The 15,834-nt window shown below is 44.7% G+C and overlaps 1 protein-coding gene across 2 annotated transcripts in view; it reads right to left on the reverse strand.

The window, feature by feature from the left end:
* Positions 1 to 11,592: 11,592 nt before the first annotated feature.
* The window catches only part of LOC119405544 (putative phospholipase B-like 2), a 105,450-nt gene continuing 101,208 nt past the window's right edge, over positions 11,593 to 15,834 (reverse strand). For both annotated transcript variants that reach the window (XM_049413812.1, XM_049413810.1), the window contains 2 exons: positions 12,296 to 12,455; positions 11,593 to 11,775 (listed from right to left, as the gene is read on the reverse strand). In XM_049413812.1, coding sequence (XP_049269769.1) covers positions 11,593 to 11,775; positions 12,296 to 12,455 — 343 coding nt within the window. The remainder of the gene's footprint in view (positions 11,776 to 12,295; positions 12,456 to 15,834) is intronic.

Raw genomic sequence — 15,834 nt, forward strand, 5'->3', positions numbered from 1 at the left:
CTGATAGTCATATGGTGCTTTCGACACGTAAAACTGCAGCAATTATATATTATCGTACTTTCACGCATGCACTGTCCAGTGGTATCACGTTTCCTAAAATGTAGAAAAAATTAACTTTCATGCTTCTTTATATTGCTTTTTGTATTGATAAGTGATATAAGTGCTGTGCAAAACTAAAAACGCGTGCTCTTGCCAAGTACGTTGACGCTGAAAAAACCAAATCATTGGTGCACAGTCTAAGGTGTTCATTAAAACAAGACTCCTTTGTGAAACGGGACTTACTGTATTTATGACAAGCAGATCATACGCAAACGTATACAAAGAACAGGAGACACACGAAAGTATGCGGCGCATCGCGCACACGCCGAGCGATTAAAACAAAGAAGAAAAACGCCACACAGGTTACTCAACACATAGAACAAAAACAATGAACGTCACTCATGTATTGCTCGTATCAATCCTTGGTACAAGTAATTGCACGCGACTGGCTGAGGTCGGATAGCACTGGTTAGTCTGAGCAGAGAACACGTCTGAGGTTGCCGCGTGAGCGCGAGAGGGCGGCCGCTCTCCGCAGCACGGAATCACGACGTAACTCGGCGTGCGCATGCGCGCTAGTCCACGTGATTGAGGAGAAAAGTTTCGCCGCAAGAGGGCGCGTCGAGTAAATCGTCCGCAAAGGAGAAACTCGCTGCTCCGAAGGAGGAATTGAGTCCGTCGCTCCATTCTCGCTCCCTTTTTTTTTAGAGTGTGGTAGCACAAGCCACAGGCCCGCCTTACAACTTTACGGGACCATATTCTTAGTTTACCAGTTATGGTACACCTAAAAATATTATCATTCATTTATTTATTCATCTTATCTGTATTGGTTTAAATATTTCAATTATTTAACATTGTTTAAGCAGCATTTTATTAAAAGAGACCAAAATTACCACAAATATTTTTGCTTCCCAATAGATTATCTTTTTCGTATTTCCTCCCCCCCCCCTTCTTTCTTTTTTTTTTCACAAATTATGCTGCGGCACGTTTCGTGGCCGATCCCTCGTGGTGAGCTGTGCCATTCTCCCAGGAAACAAAGCGACGGTTTTGCGTGGTCCCTTCAAATTTTTATAACCATGGAGTTCCAATTATATCCCTAATATACTTTAGCATACATATTTGCATGCCGTATAATTAATACTTATTAAATGATTAACTGATAAATAATAAATTAATTAAAATCATGACTTCATGCAACGGTATGGAGCAAATTATAGAGCTGATCAGGAAACTAAATTATGGTCATTTTATGCACTTCGGCACCAATCAAGTCTTAATCAGGCCCTACATATTCGGTCTAATAATGATAAATCCTTATAGATCCTGCAGTAAACCTTGTGGGGCTTTGTAGGGCGCCTTGTCGAAGTCCTATATTCGGTCTTCTGGGCCCTGTATACCACCATACGGATCATTTATAGGTCCCATTTGGGACCTACATAGCACTGTACGGGTCTTTATAGGCCCTACATTGGTTCTATATAGCACTATAAGGGGCATTTATAGGTCCTACGTTGGTCCTATATAGCACTATATGGGTCCTGTATGGGTCCTACATTGGTCCTATATAGCCTACATTCGGGTCGTTTATAGGTCCTACATTGGTTTCATATAGCACTATATGGGTCCTGTATGGGTCCTATATGCCGCTATATGGGTCCTGTATGGCTCCTATATACCGCTATATGGGTCCTGTATGGGTCCTATATACAACCTTATGGGTCCGGTGTGAAAACATATGGGTCCTGTATGAAACCATATAGGTTTTTTCAGTAGGGAATTGTTATAAGTATAGGCCCACATATATCCTCCCAGTATTTTCGAAGGGTCTTGAACAATAATCCTTGACTGTTTAAGCAATTTCTTTGCAAAACACAAAATTTCCGATTGCCAGCACGGATTTCGCAAGGGAACATCAACAGAAACTGCCTCAACGCAAAAAGAAATAATTCTTCATAACATCGAACAATAACATGTAACTCTTGGCATTTTCATAGACTACAGAAAAACATTTGACTGTCTAAACCATAATACTCTTTTAAAGAAATTGTTAAAGAAATTGCTTGTTTAATGATTACTTGAATGATCGTCATCAGTCTATTGCGATTAATGACTGTGTATGCTCTTTTAAAAATGTTACCTCTGGAGTTCCACAGAGAAGCCTCCTGGGGCTATTTAAACGATGTGAATGAACTAAATATTGACGCTTGCATTGTAATGTACGCGGATGACACAAGTCTGTTCATAACCAGCTATGACATAAATGAAGTTCTACCAAGTCTCAAAAAGCGGATCAGATCTTCGGGAGTGGTCGAACACTAACTTGCTTAAAATCAATGCCGGAAAAACTAAAAACATCTTATTTAGGGCCAAAAAACAAACATGCACGTCTATTAGCAGACTTTTGTCTTGGTAGAAGTGCAACCGAGCTTGTAGGAAAGCATAATTCACTGGGTGTCATCCTTTCTGCTGATATGACGCCGACGGCTCACATTGACTGTCTTGCTAGATCACTGTCTTCAGCTACGAGAGCGCTATCGCGGTGCCACCATTTCTTTCCTAGCGAGGTCCAGATGCAAACATATAACGCACTCTTTAGCGCTCGTGTAAACTTTTGCACACTTGTAGAGGGAACAACTACGCTAACAAATTTGTGTAGAATCCTCTTGCTACAGAAGGGGGACAGCATCATGATGCATCGCTAACGTTTCCTACGCTCATCCCACTAGAGAATTATTTCTCCGTTATCAAGCAATAAATGCCACTTTCATTTATCAGCACCGGCTATTCCACTCGTTTTTCTTTTGAAATAAAAGTACTATTAGCTTTTTAAGTAGTAACTGCAGGTTAAAGAAACAAATAAGCGACCCTAGAACCAGAGGCTACAAGAAATGGTTAGTACCGCGATGGCACACAACTTATGGCAAAAATCAATGGCTTTCAATTTACCGTATCTTTTAAACAAATATCAGAAGTAGGATATTGATTTTAACAATGTAAGAGAGAGTTGCGCGATTAATTTATATGTGAACTGTACTAAACAGTGCTATCTGTTCTTACCACTACACACTTATTTCATTGTACAATACAATATTTTTTTAAATAGTTGTGCTCTTCGCCACCGCGTGCTCTGGGCGGCTTCGCCACATAAATGGGCCAGCTTGCTCGCCTCCGAGTTTCTGCCGGGCGCCGACGCACGGCGTTTTGGAGGGCGATTGTTTTTATAGCCCGATAAAAGCATGCACGAACTTTGTGACATCCGGTATCGTTTTGACCTAAATGACAAGCCTGTGAAGACATCGAAGAATACCTGGTGCTGTCCTTTTGGAGTCACGAAAGTTACAGCGCCAAAGGAACAAGGAAAAGTAGAAACGAACACCACAGGACGAGCGCTGACTGCCAACTGAATGTTTATTGCATGAAAACCAGCCCATTTATACAATCCCAGAGAAACATGCGCGCATCAAACCACACGCAATCACGAGTCTAATCTATCTTTCAGGAAGTCTAATTACTTCCGTGAAAGTACAAGTGAGGGCACGCTAACACAATTTTCTGCTTCGTGATTAATCCAAAATGCCTCTAAAATTTGTCTTTTTTAGATTTTCCTCTGGCTATGAATTTTGTTTTTGCAAACATGGGAACGCATGCGCACTTCTTGCAATGGTCAACTAAATGGCTACCATATCCAATTTTACATTACTGCTATGTTGACGAGCGCGACCATTAAAACACTGTCCAGTTTGACCTACATACACTTTTCCACAGCTCATGGGACTTCCATACACCACAGTACTCGTGCAATCAGTGTAACGGGTTTTGTGATTAGTGGTGCACTCGTGCGGCCTGTTTTTTGATTTCATGAGCACACTTATCAATGACAGCTTGCAAGGGGTGTTGAAAAGCAAGTTCTCATTGTGCCTGTTTGAAACGTTTTTTAAGATTGTGCGATAACTTAGGCAGGTACGGTACTACGTGCACTGGCCTGTTGTGTTCCCTCTTTTCTTTCTTGCCAGGTTCAGTTTTTGCGCTCTGCAAAATTGTTTCGCAGACGTAATAATCACAGATTGGGGAAACCCTGCTTCTCGTAAACGTGCTAGTTGAAACATCAGGGTACGTTCACATTCGTGCTCACAAGACTTATTTAGAGCTGCCTTAATACACGTAGTGGCTATGCCCCTCTTGATCAACGTGGTATGCGCGCTGTCATACGGCAACAAGGTTTTCTTTGACCTAGGCTGATAGGCCCAGCATACATGCTTACTCTATGAAAAACAAAAGCTGATGTCTAGAAAGTGAATACGGTTACTCATCCCCAATTCATGCGCGAACTTGAGTCCTTAAGATGACTTTGTAAAAATGCCTAGTATGTTATCGACTTGGTCTCCTAAATGGTGGCGATCCCTATTCTTCATAACAACTAAATAATCGTCTACGTACCTGAACACTTGTGTTACAGGCGTGTCTATCAACTTAGCTGCGATAACATTGTCAAAACAAGCTAAAAATATGTCGCATAAAATAGGAGCTTTCTCCTTGTTCCTTTAGCGCTGTAACTTTCGTGCCTCTAATTTATGAACCAACTAGCCCTCATCAAGCTGTTACTGTGCTTTTGGATGTGCGAACCGGTGGGAAGCGGGCAAAGCTATCTTTGCTATTGACAGCGGGAAATAAATTCGAAGCATTTCTTATCGAACTTTTGCGACTTCAAACGTATCTATCTATCTATCTATCTATCTATCTATCTATCTATCTATCTATCTATCTATCTATCTATCTATCTATCTATCTATCTATCTATCTATCTATTTATCTATCTATCTATCTATCTATCTATCTATCTATCTATCTATCTATCTAGCCGCATAGGACTTTGTTCCTGTCCGTTTCTTTAGTGGGATGTATACCAAAACTGATATGACATAGTATGACTGTATACCAAATATAAATAACAGGTCATACCATGAAAATCATAACATGCATGTCATGAACCGCATGATTTACACGCCACTGCCTTGGTCCTTTTGCGGCCTCTTTGTTAATTGGATAGCTTCAACAATTGGTATGGCATGACAAGAGTGTATGACGAACACAAGTGACTGGTCCTAACGTGCAAATCATGATACGCATGTCATGTAGAGCATGATTTAAATGACATGATCTCGGAGCGCTCGCGGCCGTTTAAATAAATGGATATTATGGAAATTACTATGACCACATATTTCTGCACGACGAACAAATGGCAATGATAACATGAAAATTATGACTTCCATGTCATGTACGGCATGACATACTTGCCATGCTCATGATGCATTCGCGGCCGGTTAGCTACCTTGATATACACGAAAATTTATATTGTGTCGCGTGACTGTATGGCGAACGAAAATTACAGGTGGTAACATGAAAATAATGATATGCTTGTTATGTGCGGCATGATTTACATGCCACGAACATGATGCCCTCGCGGCTAGTTCATGGCTTGATATACATGAAAATTTGTATCGTGTGACGTGACTGTATGACGAACATATATGACACAGATAGTAGCATGAAAATCATGACATACCTGCAATTATTTTCATGTTATCACCTCTCACTTATGTTCGTCATACAGTCACGTCGCGTAATAAAAATTTTGGTGTATATCAAGTTAGCGAACCGGCCGCGTGTACACCATGAGCGTCGCAAGTAAGTCATGCCGTACGTGACATGCAAGACATGATTTTCATGTTACCAGCTGCCATTTACGTTGCCATACAGAAATGTCTCGTCGTAGCAATTTTGGAACAGCCGCGAGCACTGTAGGAGCCGCGAGCACTCCTAGACCATGTCATGTAAGTCATTCTGTACATGACATGCATTTCATGATTTGCACGTTAGGACCAGTCACTTATGTTCATGATACACTCTTGTCCCGCCATACCAATTATGGTATAAAAAAATTCGGCAGATCCCACGAGTTGTGGGAATCGCTTTCATGCGAAGCAATCAGCGAGTACGTCTATGCTGCATTTTATTTTTTATTTAGAAATACTGCCAATCTCATATGAGATCAAGGCAGGGAAAGGGGGGTTAGAGCAACAGGAACAATCAGAAAATGAAATCAATAACAATCATTCACAAAGTGACAAAGTGATAAATAGTAATACATAGAAACAGCAACAGATTACAGTAGGTAGCACAGCAATACGCAATAAATACATAAATACAAGCATAGTTAAATACACGTTATACAATATAACGGCTATTCCAATAGAAACATAAGAGATAAGCAGAACACACTAGTGGATAAATTGTTGTGATCACAAAATAAGTAAGGTGGTAAAATAACTTAACCGTCCTATGTAAGTAAAGCTTCCTCGATTGTCGTGGAGAAGCTGTCTAGTGAGAGAGTGTTAGCAATTTATGGGTCAAGTTCATTCCAGTCTGTTATCGCTCTCGGGAAGTAAGAGTATTTAAAGCAGTTAGATTGGTGTGTATATTCAGTTAGCGTTATGGAGTGTTTGTTACGTGTAGGTCTTGCTGTGTTTATCGAAATATATGTAGTAGTATCGATGTTTAGCTGGTTGTGAAGGAGTTGATGCATGAATTTCAATCTCGCTATTATGGCTTTGAGCCCAGCGTTACGACGTGGATCGACGTCTTTTTGTAATTGTAGTAGCTCTGTGCACATCGTGGGCTTACCAGGCACGTCGACAACCCTGGCGTTTAAAGGATAACTTATGGTGCGACATAATGTCAGCCCTCACGTTAGAGTATGTGCGTCAGTATTATCGAAACTAAGTGAACTTTATGGTGCAGTCATGTGAATATCATACGTAAGTTTCATTAATGTAATCCTCCGTGGTCGATAAATGCTTCAATATAGCTTGCTGAATCATAGGAATACATGTGTATTGTTTATTCGGCTGCTATAAAAGCGGAGCCAACACTCAAACCACACACCAAATATGACGTCTGTATCGTAAGAGTACATACGTAGTGTTTACTGCATTCTTGTAAGATTAGATAGCAAGCACCACAACACAACTGACGTTGCACGGGCACTACGAATGCATAGGCTGTTGTTCAAATCCAGTTCATAGCCCTGGCGTGGCTCTGTGGTAGAATACCTGATTGCCACGCAAAATGCTTCGGTTCGATTCCTGCTGGGATCATCAGTTTTTCTTAACGCTCTCGCATTTAAATTACGAATGTCTGTTCTTGCCGTTCCTGGGTAGATGTAAACTGTCAATCACCTGTGGCGCATACCCGTACACCGCGGCGCGTGGTAAACGGGTATGAGTCCACACGTGTCTGGAGGAAAGGCTTTGACGACGTACGCGACAGGATTTTCACGATATTAGCGTCACGACCCAACAGTCACATTCATTAAGTCCTCTTACCCTCCCATGCCAAGTTTGGTCTAAACCAAGCTAAGGAGGCGATCATGAGAGCGCCCAGACGTAGGCGGCTAGATAGATAGATAGATACGCAGATAAAAACGCTCAAAGTGCCAAAGGTTCGCTAATAAATGCTTCGCATTTTATAAAGTTAACGAAGCGGCCGCAGGAGCACCAGGGCCGTGGCGTGCAAATCATGTGGTTCATGACATGCATGTTGAGCTATTCATGTTATTACCTGTCATTTATAATCGTCATACAGTCATGTTATGCCATATAAATTTTGGTATACATTCCATTAACGAAACGGGCACGAGAGTACAAAGTCCTAGGCGGCTAGATAGATAGATAGATAGATAGATAGATAGATAGATAGATAGAGACGTTCAAAGTCGCAGAAGTTCGCCAAGAAATGCGTCGCATTTAATAAGTGCCGAAAGCCGTGCGCGTTAAGGCCGCGCACTTCGCATTTCGTTATCGCTTTAGTAGGCGCGCGTGCGCGTGTAGGCAAGTGGAAACTCCCGCTATTTCATTCCTAATCAGTTGGAGAACAACGGTATGCTTCATTCAGGACTACAAAAGCGCTCGCAATGCGTAAAACACGCGTTACTCTGCGTAAAATCAAGACCCCGCCGCCGCAGCTTCAGCCGCGCTGGACCAAGTGTGGCAGCGGGCTGGACGGTCGCAGTACTTTTCCCTGTCCAGTGATTTTAGTTTGCGGGAGTTTCCACTTGCCTACACGCGCACGCACGCGCACTAACGCGATGAAGAAATGTGAACTGCGGGGCATTTACGCACTCGGCTGTCGGCATTTATTAAATGCGAAGCATTTCCTAGTGAAGTTCTCCGACTTTGAACATATCTATCTATCTATCTATCTATCTATCTATCTATCTATCTATCTATCTATCTATCCGCCCACGATTTTGTGCTATACTGGCCGTTTTGTTAATGGGTTGTATGCCAAATTTGGTACGGTATAACATGACTGTATGACGACTATAAATTACAGGTGGTAACGTGAAAATAATAGCACGCATGCTATGTACGGAATGATTTACATGCCACGGTCATGGTGCGCTCGCGGCCGCTTCGCTAGCTTTCTACACACCAAAATTGGTATGCGTGACAAGAGTGTATGACGAACATAAGTTAGTGGTCATAGAGTGCAAATCATGAGAAGCATGTCATGTAAAACATGATTTACATGAAATGGTGTCGGAGCGCTCGCGGTCGTTGAATGAAATGCATATATACCAAAATTGACATGATGAGATATTTCTGTATGACGAACGTTAGTGATGGATGGTAACATGAAAATCGTGACTTGCATGTCATCTACGGCATGACTTACTTGCCACGCTCATGGTGCGCTCGCAGCTAGTTCGCTGGCTTGATATGCACCAAAATCGGTGTTGCGTGACGTGTCTGTATGACGAACATTATTAACAGGTAGTAAAATGAAAATAATGGCACGCATATCATATAAGGCATGATTTACATGGCATGCTCATGGTGCTCTTGCAGCCGGTTCGCTAGCTTGATATACACCAAAATTGGTATAGCGTGATGTGACTGTATGACGAAGACGAATGACAGGTAGTAACGTGACAATCATGACATGCATGCCATGTACGGCATGATTTACATTACACAGTAATGGTGCGCTTCCGGCCGTTTTGTTAACTGGATGTGTACCAAATTTGGCATGACATGACATGGGTGCGTGATGACAGGTTATGCGTTGTATATACCAGATTCTACATGCATACATGCATGCAAAACACGCGATATATAGTGAACTAGATGTCATGACATGAATGACTTTATCTGCCTCAAAGACGAACAAGGCGATGCATGCAGCTCTGTGCTGGCTGCTTCGCATTACGTCGATTCCCACGATGCTTGGGATCTGCCGGGTTGACACAAAGGGCACAATTATACAGTCACGTCACGCGCTACCAATCTTGGTGTTTATCAAGATAGCGAACCGGCCGCGAGTGCACCATGAGCACTGCATGTAAGTCGCGCCTTACATGATAAACGTGCCATCATTTTCATGTTACCACCTCTTATGTATGTTCGTCATACAGTCACGGCCCGCAATACCGCTTTTGGTGCATATCAAGCCAGCGAACCGGCCGCGAGTGCACCATGACCATGGCATGTAAATCATGCATTAGATGACATGCGTGCCATTATTTTCATGTTACCACCTGTTATTTGTTATTTATGTTCGTCAAACAGTCATGTTACGCAATACCAATCTGTAGCAGTCAGTTTTAATTTCGCGCTCATCGTTATATGTGAGTCCATAGGCGCCAGTTTTACGCCAAACATAAATAAGAGCTGCCGGGCAATGTTATTTTGCATGAACCTACTGCGGCAACCACGCGAAACAAGGTGCACTAGTATAGGGGAGACGCAAACATTCCCCGAAACAGCATTTGTGAATTCTCAATGAAAAGCTTACCTCACAAAGGCGGGTATCATATGAGCAAAGTTTTCCCCCCGTATTCTTTGCAGCCACACAGCTCTTCGCTTGGAATCCTTTTTCCCGCTGGAAATAGCAAAGAGGGCTTTGCCCGTTTCCCGCCGGTTGCTGCACCCATTAGCGCAGCGTCACGGTAAAAAGTGAAAAGAGGAATAAATTACACCATCTCCCACTCAAGGGAACCATGAGGGGATGCGAAGCAGCATTAGGGGGCCCACCAAGTTTCCGTTACGTTCACTCGGCGTTTCCGTTAGTGTGTGAGATTTGTATTTAGTGTTTGTGTTATCATTACGTTGTGTTTGTGCGTTGCTTTCCGTTAGCGGCGAGTGAACGAGTGGCGCCGACGTTGACGTTAGAACTCAAATGGGCTTTGGAACAGTTTTTACTCTTTTTGTGGTTTGTTTGTGGTGTGTTCTTATCGGATGTGCTTACGAAACTTTTATCTGCCAGTATATTTGTCTCAGGCCCGTGTACTTAGCTTTAGGTGCACGTTAGAGAACCCCAGGTGGTCAAAATTTCCGGAGCCCTCCACTACGGCGTCTCTCATAATCATATCGTGGTTTTGGGACGTTAAACCCCAGATATGATTATTATTATTATATTTGTCTCATTTTCCCATTAAACCATCAGTTGGTAGTAAGCGCTTGACGGTGTGTTATTAAGTCCTCGTCTACGTTACGGGCTCGTATTTCAAGCAAGTAGAGTAAAGAGGAGAGTGGGAGAGGGTGGCAGTGGAGAGCGGACGCCACCACCAACGACGGACACAGCCCCGAGAAAAAGCTGCTTCGCATCTAAAATATTCGTGGCCAATGGGAAAATAGCTAGGCTGTTGGTAAAGGGTTGCATGTGTCTTGGGCGTAGTGCTACTATCGATCTCCGCTTACGTAACGGAAATGTCGCGAAGAGGCTCCTGGCCACGCGCTCACGTAGTCCGTAAACTTTTGTGATTGACTGTACGAATCGCAATAAGACATTATTTTTTAGTATAATTGCATTTCCGTTTATGTATGCACGTGTATAAAGTGTATATATGTGTGGGATGCCGTGTCGATGGAAGGACGCATCCCAACATAAAACATAACGACTGTTTATTAGCGTAGTAGCAGCAGCGGTGCGAGCATAGCGACGCTGCGCTCGGTCGGGTAACGAAGGAATGATAAATGCCGAGCTTGGCAGCTTGGTTTTATAGCCACTGTTGGTGACGTAATCTTCCGGTGACGCTGCGGTGGCGCTGTCCCTTATCGGCGGCGTGGTGTAGCATGCAGCCATGTCACGCCGGGCTAGCTAGTGGCGAGGCAGCGGCTGCGCCGGTTTGTGCGCAGTGTGTCGCCACATCTGTATGTGTTATATTTACCAATATTCTATGTCGTTACTTTGTTTCTTTTACTACTTTAAATGTTCTTTGTTCATTACTACCCTTATGTTGCCTTGAAACGTTTGTGTACGCTGCCTTTTCTATGGGCCCCCAGGCGCCTTCAAGCTGCATTTCGCGGCTTTTCACCTGGGTTGACCCCCAGTTTTATGTTGGAAACAAACTTTGTTGATTCTTGATTCTTGAATAACAATATTAGTAACCAGAATGAACGTTTCATCGGCCTGCATGACCAGTAGTGGGCTATCAAAACAAGAATGGGACACAAACAGACCATAAGAAATCTTTAGTAACGTTTGTACTAAGGTATATTATGGCTGACAGTGGCCTTTTTCCCAGGTGCAGACGAATGGCGTGAAATTCCATAGGTCGGGCTGACCATCATGGGGGTCGTGGAATCCGGATGTAGACCAGCGGAACGGCGGCTGCTGGTCGTGCGTCGGCCCAGCCACAGAAACGAACCGAAGTCCAATGGCAAGCGACGTATTTGTCATCTGTGTGCATCGCCAGCGCCAATGAATACACTTCCGTTTTCGAAGCAAGTACATGTACACTATGACAACAAAAGATGATTTTAGCTGAATGTGCAAATACACCAAATAATATAGCCACGCTGTTTCTCAACATTGGTCACATTCACAAGGAAGATAATTAAATCAAATAACGTTTATAGGTTGATCTATCCTGTGCACTGGCAAAATAAACAGACATGCTATCACCAAACGCTGTCAGAAATACGAGCGTATAGAAGGCTTCTCAACGGTGCCAACAGCTTAAAGCTTCGTGGCATCCCACACGCGAGAAAGGGAAACGTAATGCCGCTATTTGATCTTGTTATGATACTTGTACTCGTGCGAATGACCCCAAGGAGAATAAAATGCAAACTTCTCTTGGCACAAAGAGTGCATAGGGCAAACAGCTCTTGACTTGTTTAGTCACCATTTTCCAAGCGTAAAATGAAGAAAGAAGGCAAATCGAAATTGAATGTCAATGTCAGGGTCATGCAATGCGTACCTTCATGTCTACGCCTCCTCTGGATGCCGGCCCGAGAGCAGGAAAAGCGTAATGGCCCGTCATAATATTGAGGTCACTCCGACCTGATATGCCATTGGTAGCACTAAACGGAGGAATGCAGACACATTTGGAGAGCGGGTCACTCTTGAAGCCGTTATACCTGGGAAATGCAGATTGGTGTAGTGGAAGATGTTGGAAACGCAGGTGATATCTTATCGCACATATTCAGTGACTTTGTTGGAAACACAATGTCGTGTGCCTCGTATAATTGAGTCACTTGTGTAGCGCAAGCGGCGTGATGACTTAACGCCTTAAGCGTTCGCCTCAATTCCATGCCAAGATAGGTAGCAATTTGTAATGATATCATAACAAAACGGCAGCGCAACCACACACGGACCGAAGAAAGAAGGAACACGAAACACAGCGCCATCGTTCCGTGTTCGCAGCGCTGTGTTGCTTGATCATTCTTTCTTCGGTCCGTGTGTGGTTGCGCTGCCGTTTTATTATGAAGTACGACCAACTTGGCCAAGTTTCAGTCCTATTACAATATATTGTAATGATATCCCCGTGGTTGCAAGCCTGGTTTATCCGCTGGCACGCTACTCCAGGTGTAGAGTGATGATTATGGTATATGCAATGACAACATGTACACACAAATATTACGTATAGTCACACGCACGCACACACACACACACACACACACACACACACACACACACACACACACACACACACACACACACACACACACACACACACACACAGAAGAAATAGGAAATTAATGTTGGGGTTTAACGTCCCAAAACCACGACATGAGTATGAGAGACGCCATAGTGGAGGGCTCCGGAAACTTCGACAACCTGGGGTTCTTTAACGTGCACCTAACCATAAGCACATGGGCGTCAAGCATTTTAGCCTCCATCGAAAATGTGGCCGCCGCGGCCACATACTTATTTCTTAAGTATACTATTTTCCCCATACTTATTTCTTAATTCACAAATGACATCCGTCACGTGAAAGGCGCTAACAACACCGCTACAGATGCCCTCTCTCGTATAGCCACGGTTGCGTTTTCATCTCCAAGCATCGACTGGCTTCATTCTCCTCCACACAACAGAATGATAGAGATCTCACCGCTTTCCCGGAGAAACCCCGTTCTCTCCGACTACGCCTGGTGTCCCATCTATTATCATCTGAGCCCCTGTGGTGCGATGTCTCAGCTGACGTTTCCCGCCCTTTTGTTCCGGCTTCCTTACGTCGCACCATTTTCCGCTATCTACAGGACATATATCACCCAGGCATCCAGGCTACTCAGCGCCTTCTCACCCAGTGCTACGTCTGGCCCGGAATCAACGGTGATGTTCGCGCTTGGACGCGCATGTGCCTGCCCTTCCAGATGACAAAAGCCTCCCGGCATACCAAGACGCCTCCCCAAGCTTTCCTTCCAACCCAGTCGTCGTTTCGACCATGTGCACCTTGACGTTGTGGACCCTCTCCCGTGTCTCAAGGTTACCGTTACATACTCACAATGGTCGATTGTTTCACACGCTGGCCGGTGGCTATTCCCATTCATGATATTACCGCTAAGACGGTTGCCTGCGCTTTCATTTCCACGTGGGCATCTCGTTTTGGCTGTCCAGGCATCGTGACAACAGACCGTGGACGTCAATTTGAGTCCTAGTTGTTTACCTAACTTAATCGCATCCTCAGAGCCTGAAACTGTCTGATACCACTACGTATCATCCCTGCGCCAACGGCATGGTGGAACGTCTTCACCGACAACTGAAGATAACCCCGACCACACGCCTCAATAGTGCCACCTGGGTTGATGCTTTGCCGTGGTGCTCCAGGGTTCACGGGCTGTCATTCGGGCAGACCTACAGTGCTCAGCACCCGAGCTGGTGCGTTGAAGTTCTCTGCTGCTCCCTGGAGGCTTCATATCAACGCAGCTACCAGCCTAGCCACAACAATTCTTACAACGCCTCCGGGACTGCGTTCAAGACCTCCGGCCCACTCCACCCCGGCCTCCCCACAACAAAACAGTATTTGGCTACGCGGACCTGGCCACTGCAACACAAGTTCTCGTGCGCCGCGACGCAGTCCGACCACCTTTAACACCAGCCTACGACGGACCATTCCGCGTCCTTAATTGCACCCCAAAAACTGCCACTCTCCTAAAGAACGGCGGCAAAGAGACAGTCAGCCTGGACCGACTTAAGCCGGCTCACCTGGAGACCGCTATAGAAAGCCTCACATCAACGCCTGACCTCTCGTATGACTGCCACAAACGGCCTTCCGTGACATTCCAATTTCCAGCCTACGCGGGGCAGAGCCATATATACCCTTCGGGAGAGTTTGGCGATTCTTTCATCTCGCCGCTCTCCGCGCCCCGCCCCTGCGCCGCCCTCTTCTTGTGACATGAACCCTCTCTCCTCGCCGGCGGCGGCGGGCGGCAGGGCGGCGCGGAGTATGTCAGAGCCGCGAAGGCGAGGTTCCGGCGCGCCGAATTCACACGATTGTTGAGGAGCGCGTGTATTCGTGCGTCAATTTGTTGCGTGCGATGGGCTGTTCAGCGATCGGCTGCTCAAACAACAACGTGCAGGGTTTTCGCTTTTTTAGGCTTCCCAGGAAAAATAAGCGACGACGCCTTTGGATTAGAAAAATCAGACGCAGCAAATGGACCCCTACAGACTACTCCGTGTTATGCGATTGACGTACCAGTGTATTTCGCTTGAATATTGCTGGTATTGTAAACAGGGTACCATTAACAGAAATTTATTATTCGTTGCGCAATGGGGCCCTTTCAGGCTCAAAAATTTTAAAAATCATTTTGTCACGCTGAAAAAATGAGTTTTATGGTCCGCGTTTCGAAACGCTCGGGCAGAATGATATTTTGCAGCGATCACGCTGTGTCAAGCGTGATGTGTGGCGTTTACGTAATTTATCGCGCGTACTGAGCATGAGCTTGGGATGTTACCGTGATGTTGTGAGGGGAAGATTTATTTTGATATCGCAGGTTAGTGCCGCCGCGCGTCAGCTGCGGCGGTTATCTGGCATGTGTTTCTGGCACGTTATGTGGTCTGCGTTTCTGTGACTCTCAGCCTATGGTGTCATTTACCGCTGTGTTGCCGCTTTTGTACATGCTACCAGGTTCACGCTTAATTCTCGCATGTAAATTAATGCGCGCCTCTGTGCTAAGCGAATGTGCCTTGAGCTTTTTAGTCACGTACGTATAGTGCACGATGTCTGTGCTCGTGCACGAATCTCTTCTACTATAGCAAGGGGCCCTCATGTGCTCGATGAAATTTTGTGATTAGGAAGTATAGGGCGTGATGAAGTTGAGCAGAAAAATGATTTTCTGAAGTAAACCAACAGGATGTCATCGATCACAGACTAGCTCAACGAAGTATTGTTTTCATTTAACACTCACCTTCTAGGGGCCCTGCACCTGCTAGGGCGGAAACCTTAGACGCCTCAGCAAATGTGAAAATTGACCGCCGGTGTCCGCGGCGTCGTCATCTCGCGTCGGCGGCGTCAGG

The sequence above is a fragment of the Rhipicephalus sanguineus genome, chromosome 1 (assembly GCF_013339695.2).
Source record: "Rhipicephalus sanguineus isolate Rsan-2018 chromosome 1, BIME_Rsan_1.4, whole genome shotgun sequence".
NCBI classification, from domain to species: domain Eukaryota; kingdom Metazoa; phylum Arthropoda; class Arachnida; order Ixodida; family Ixodidae; genus Rhipicephalus; species Rhipicephalus sanguineus.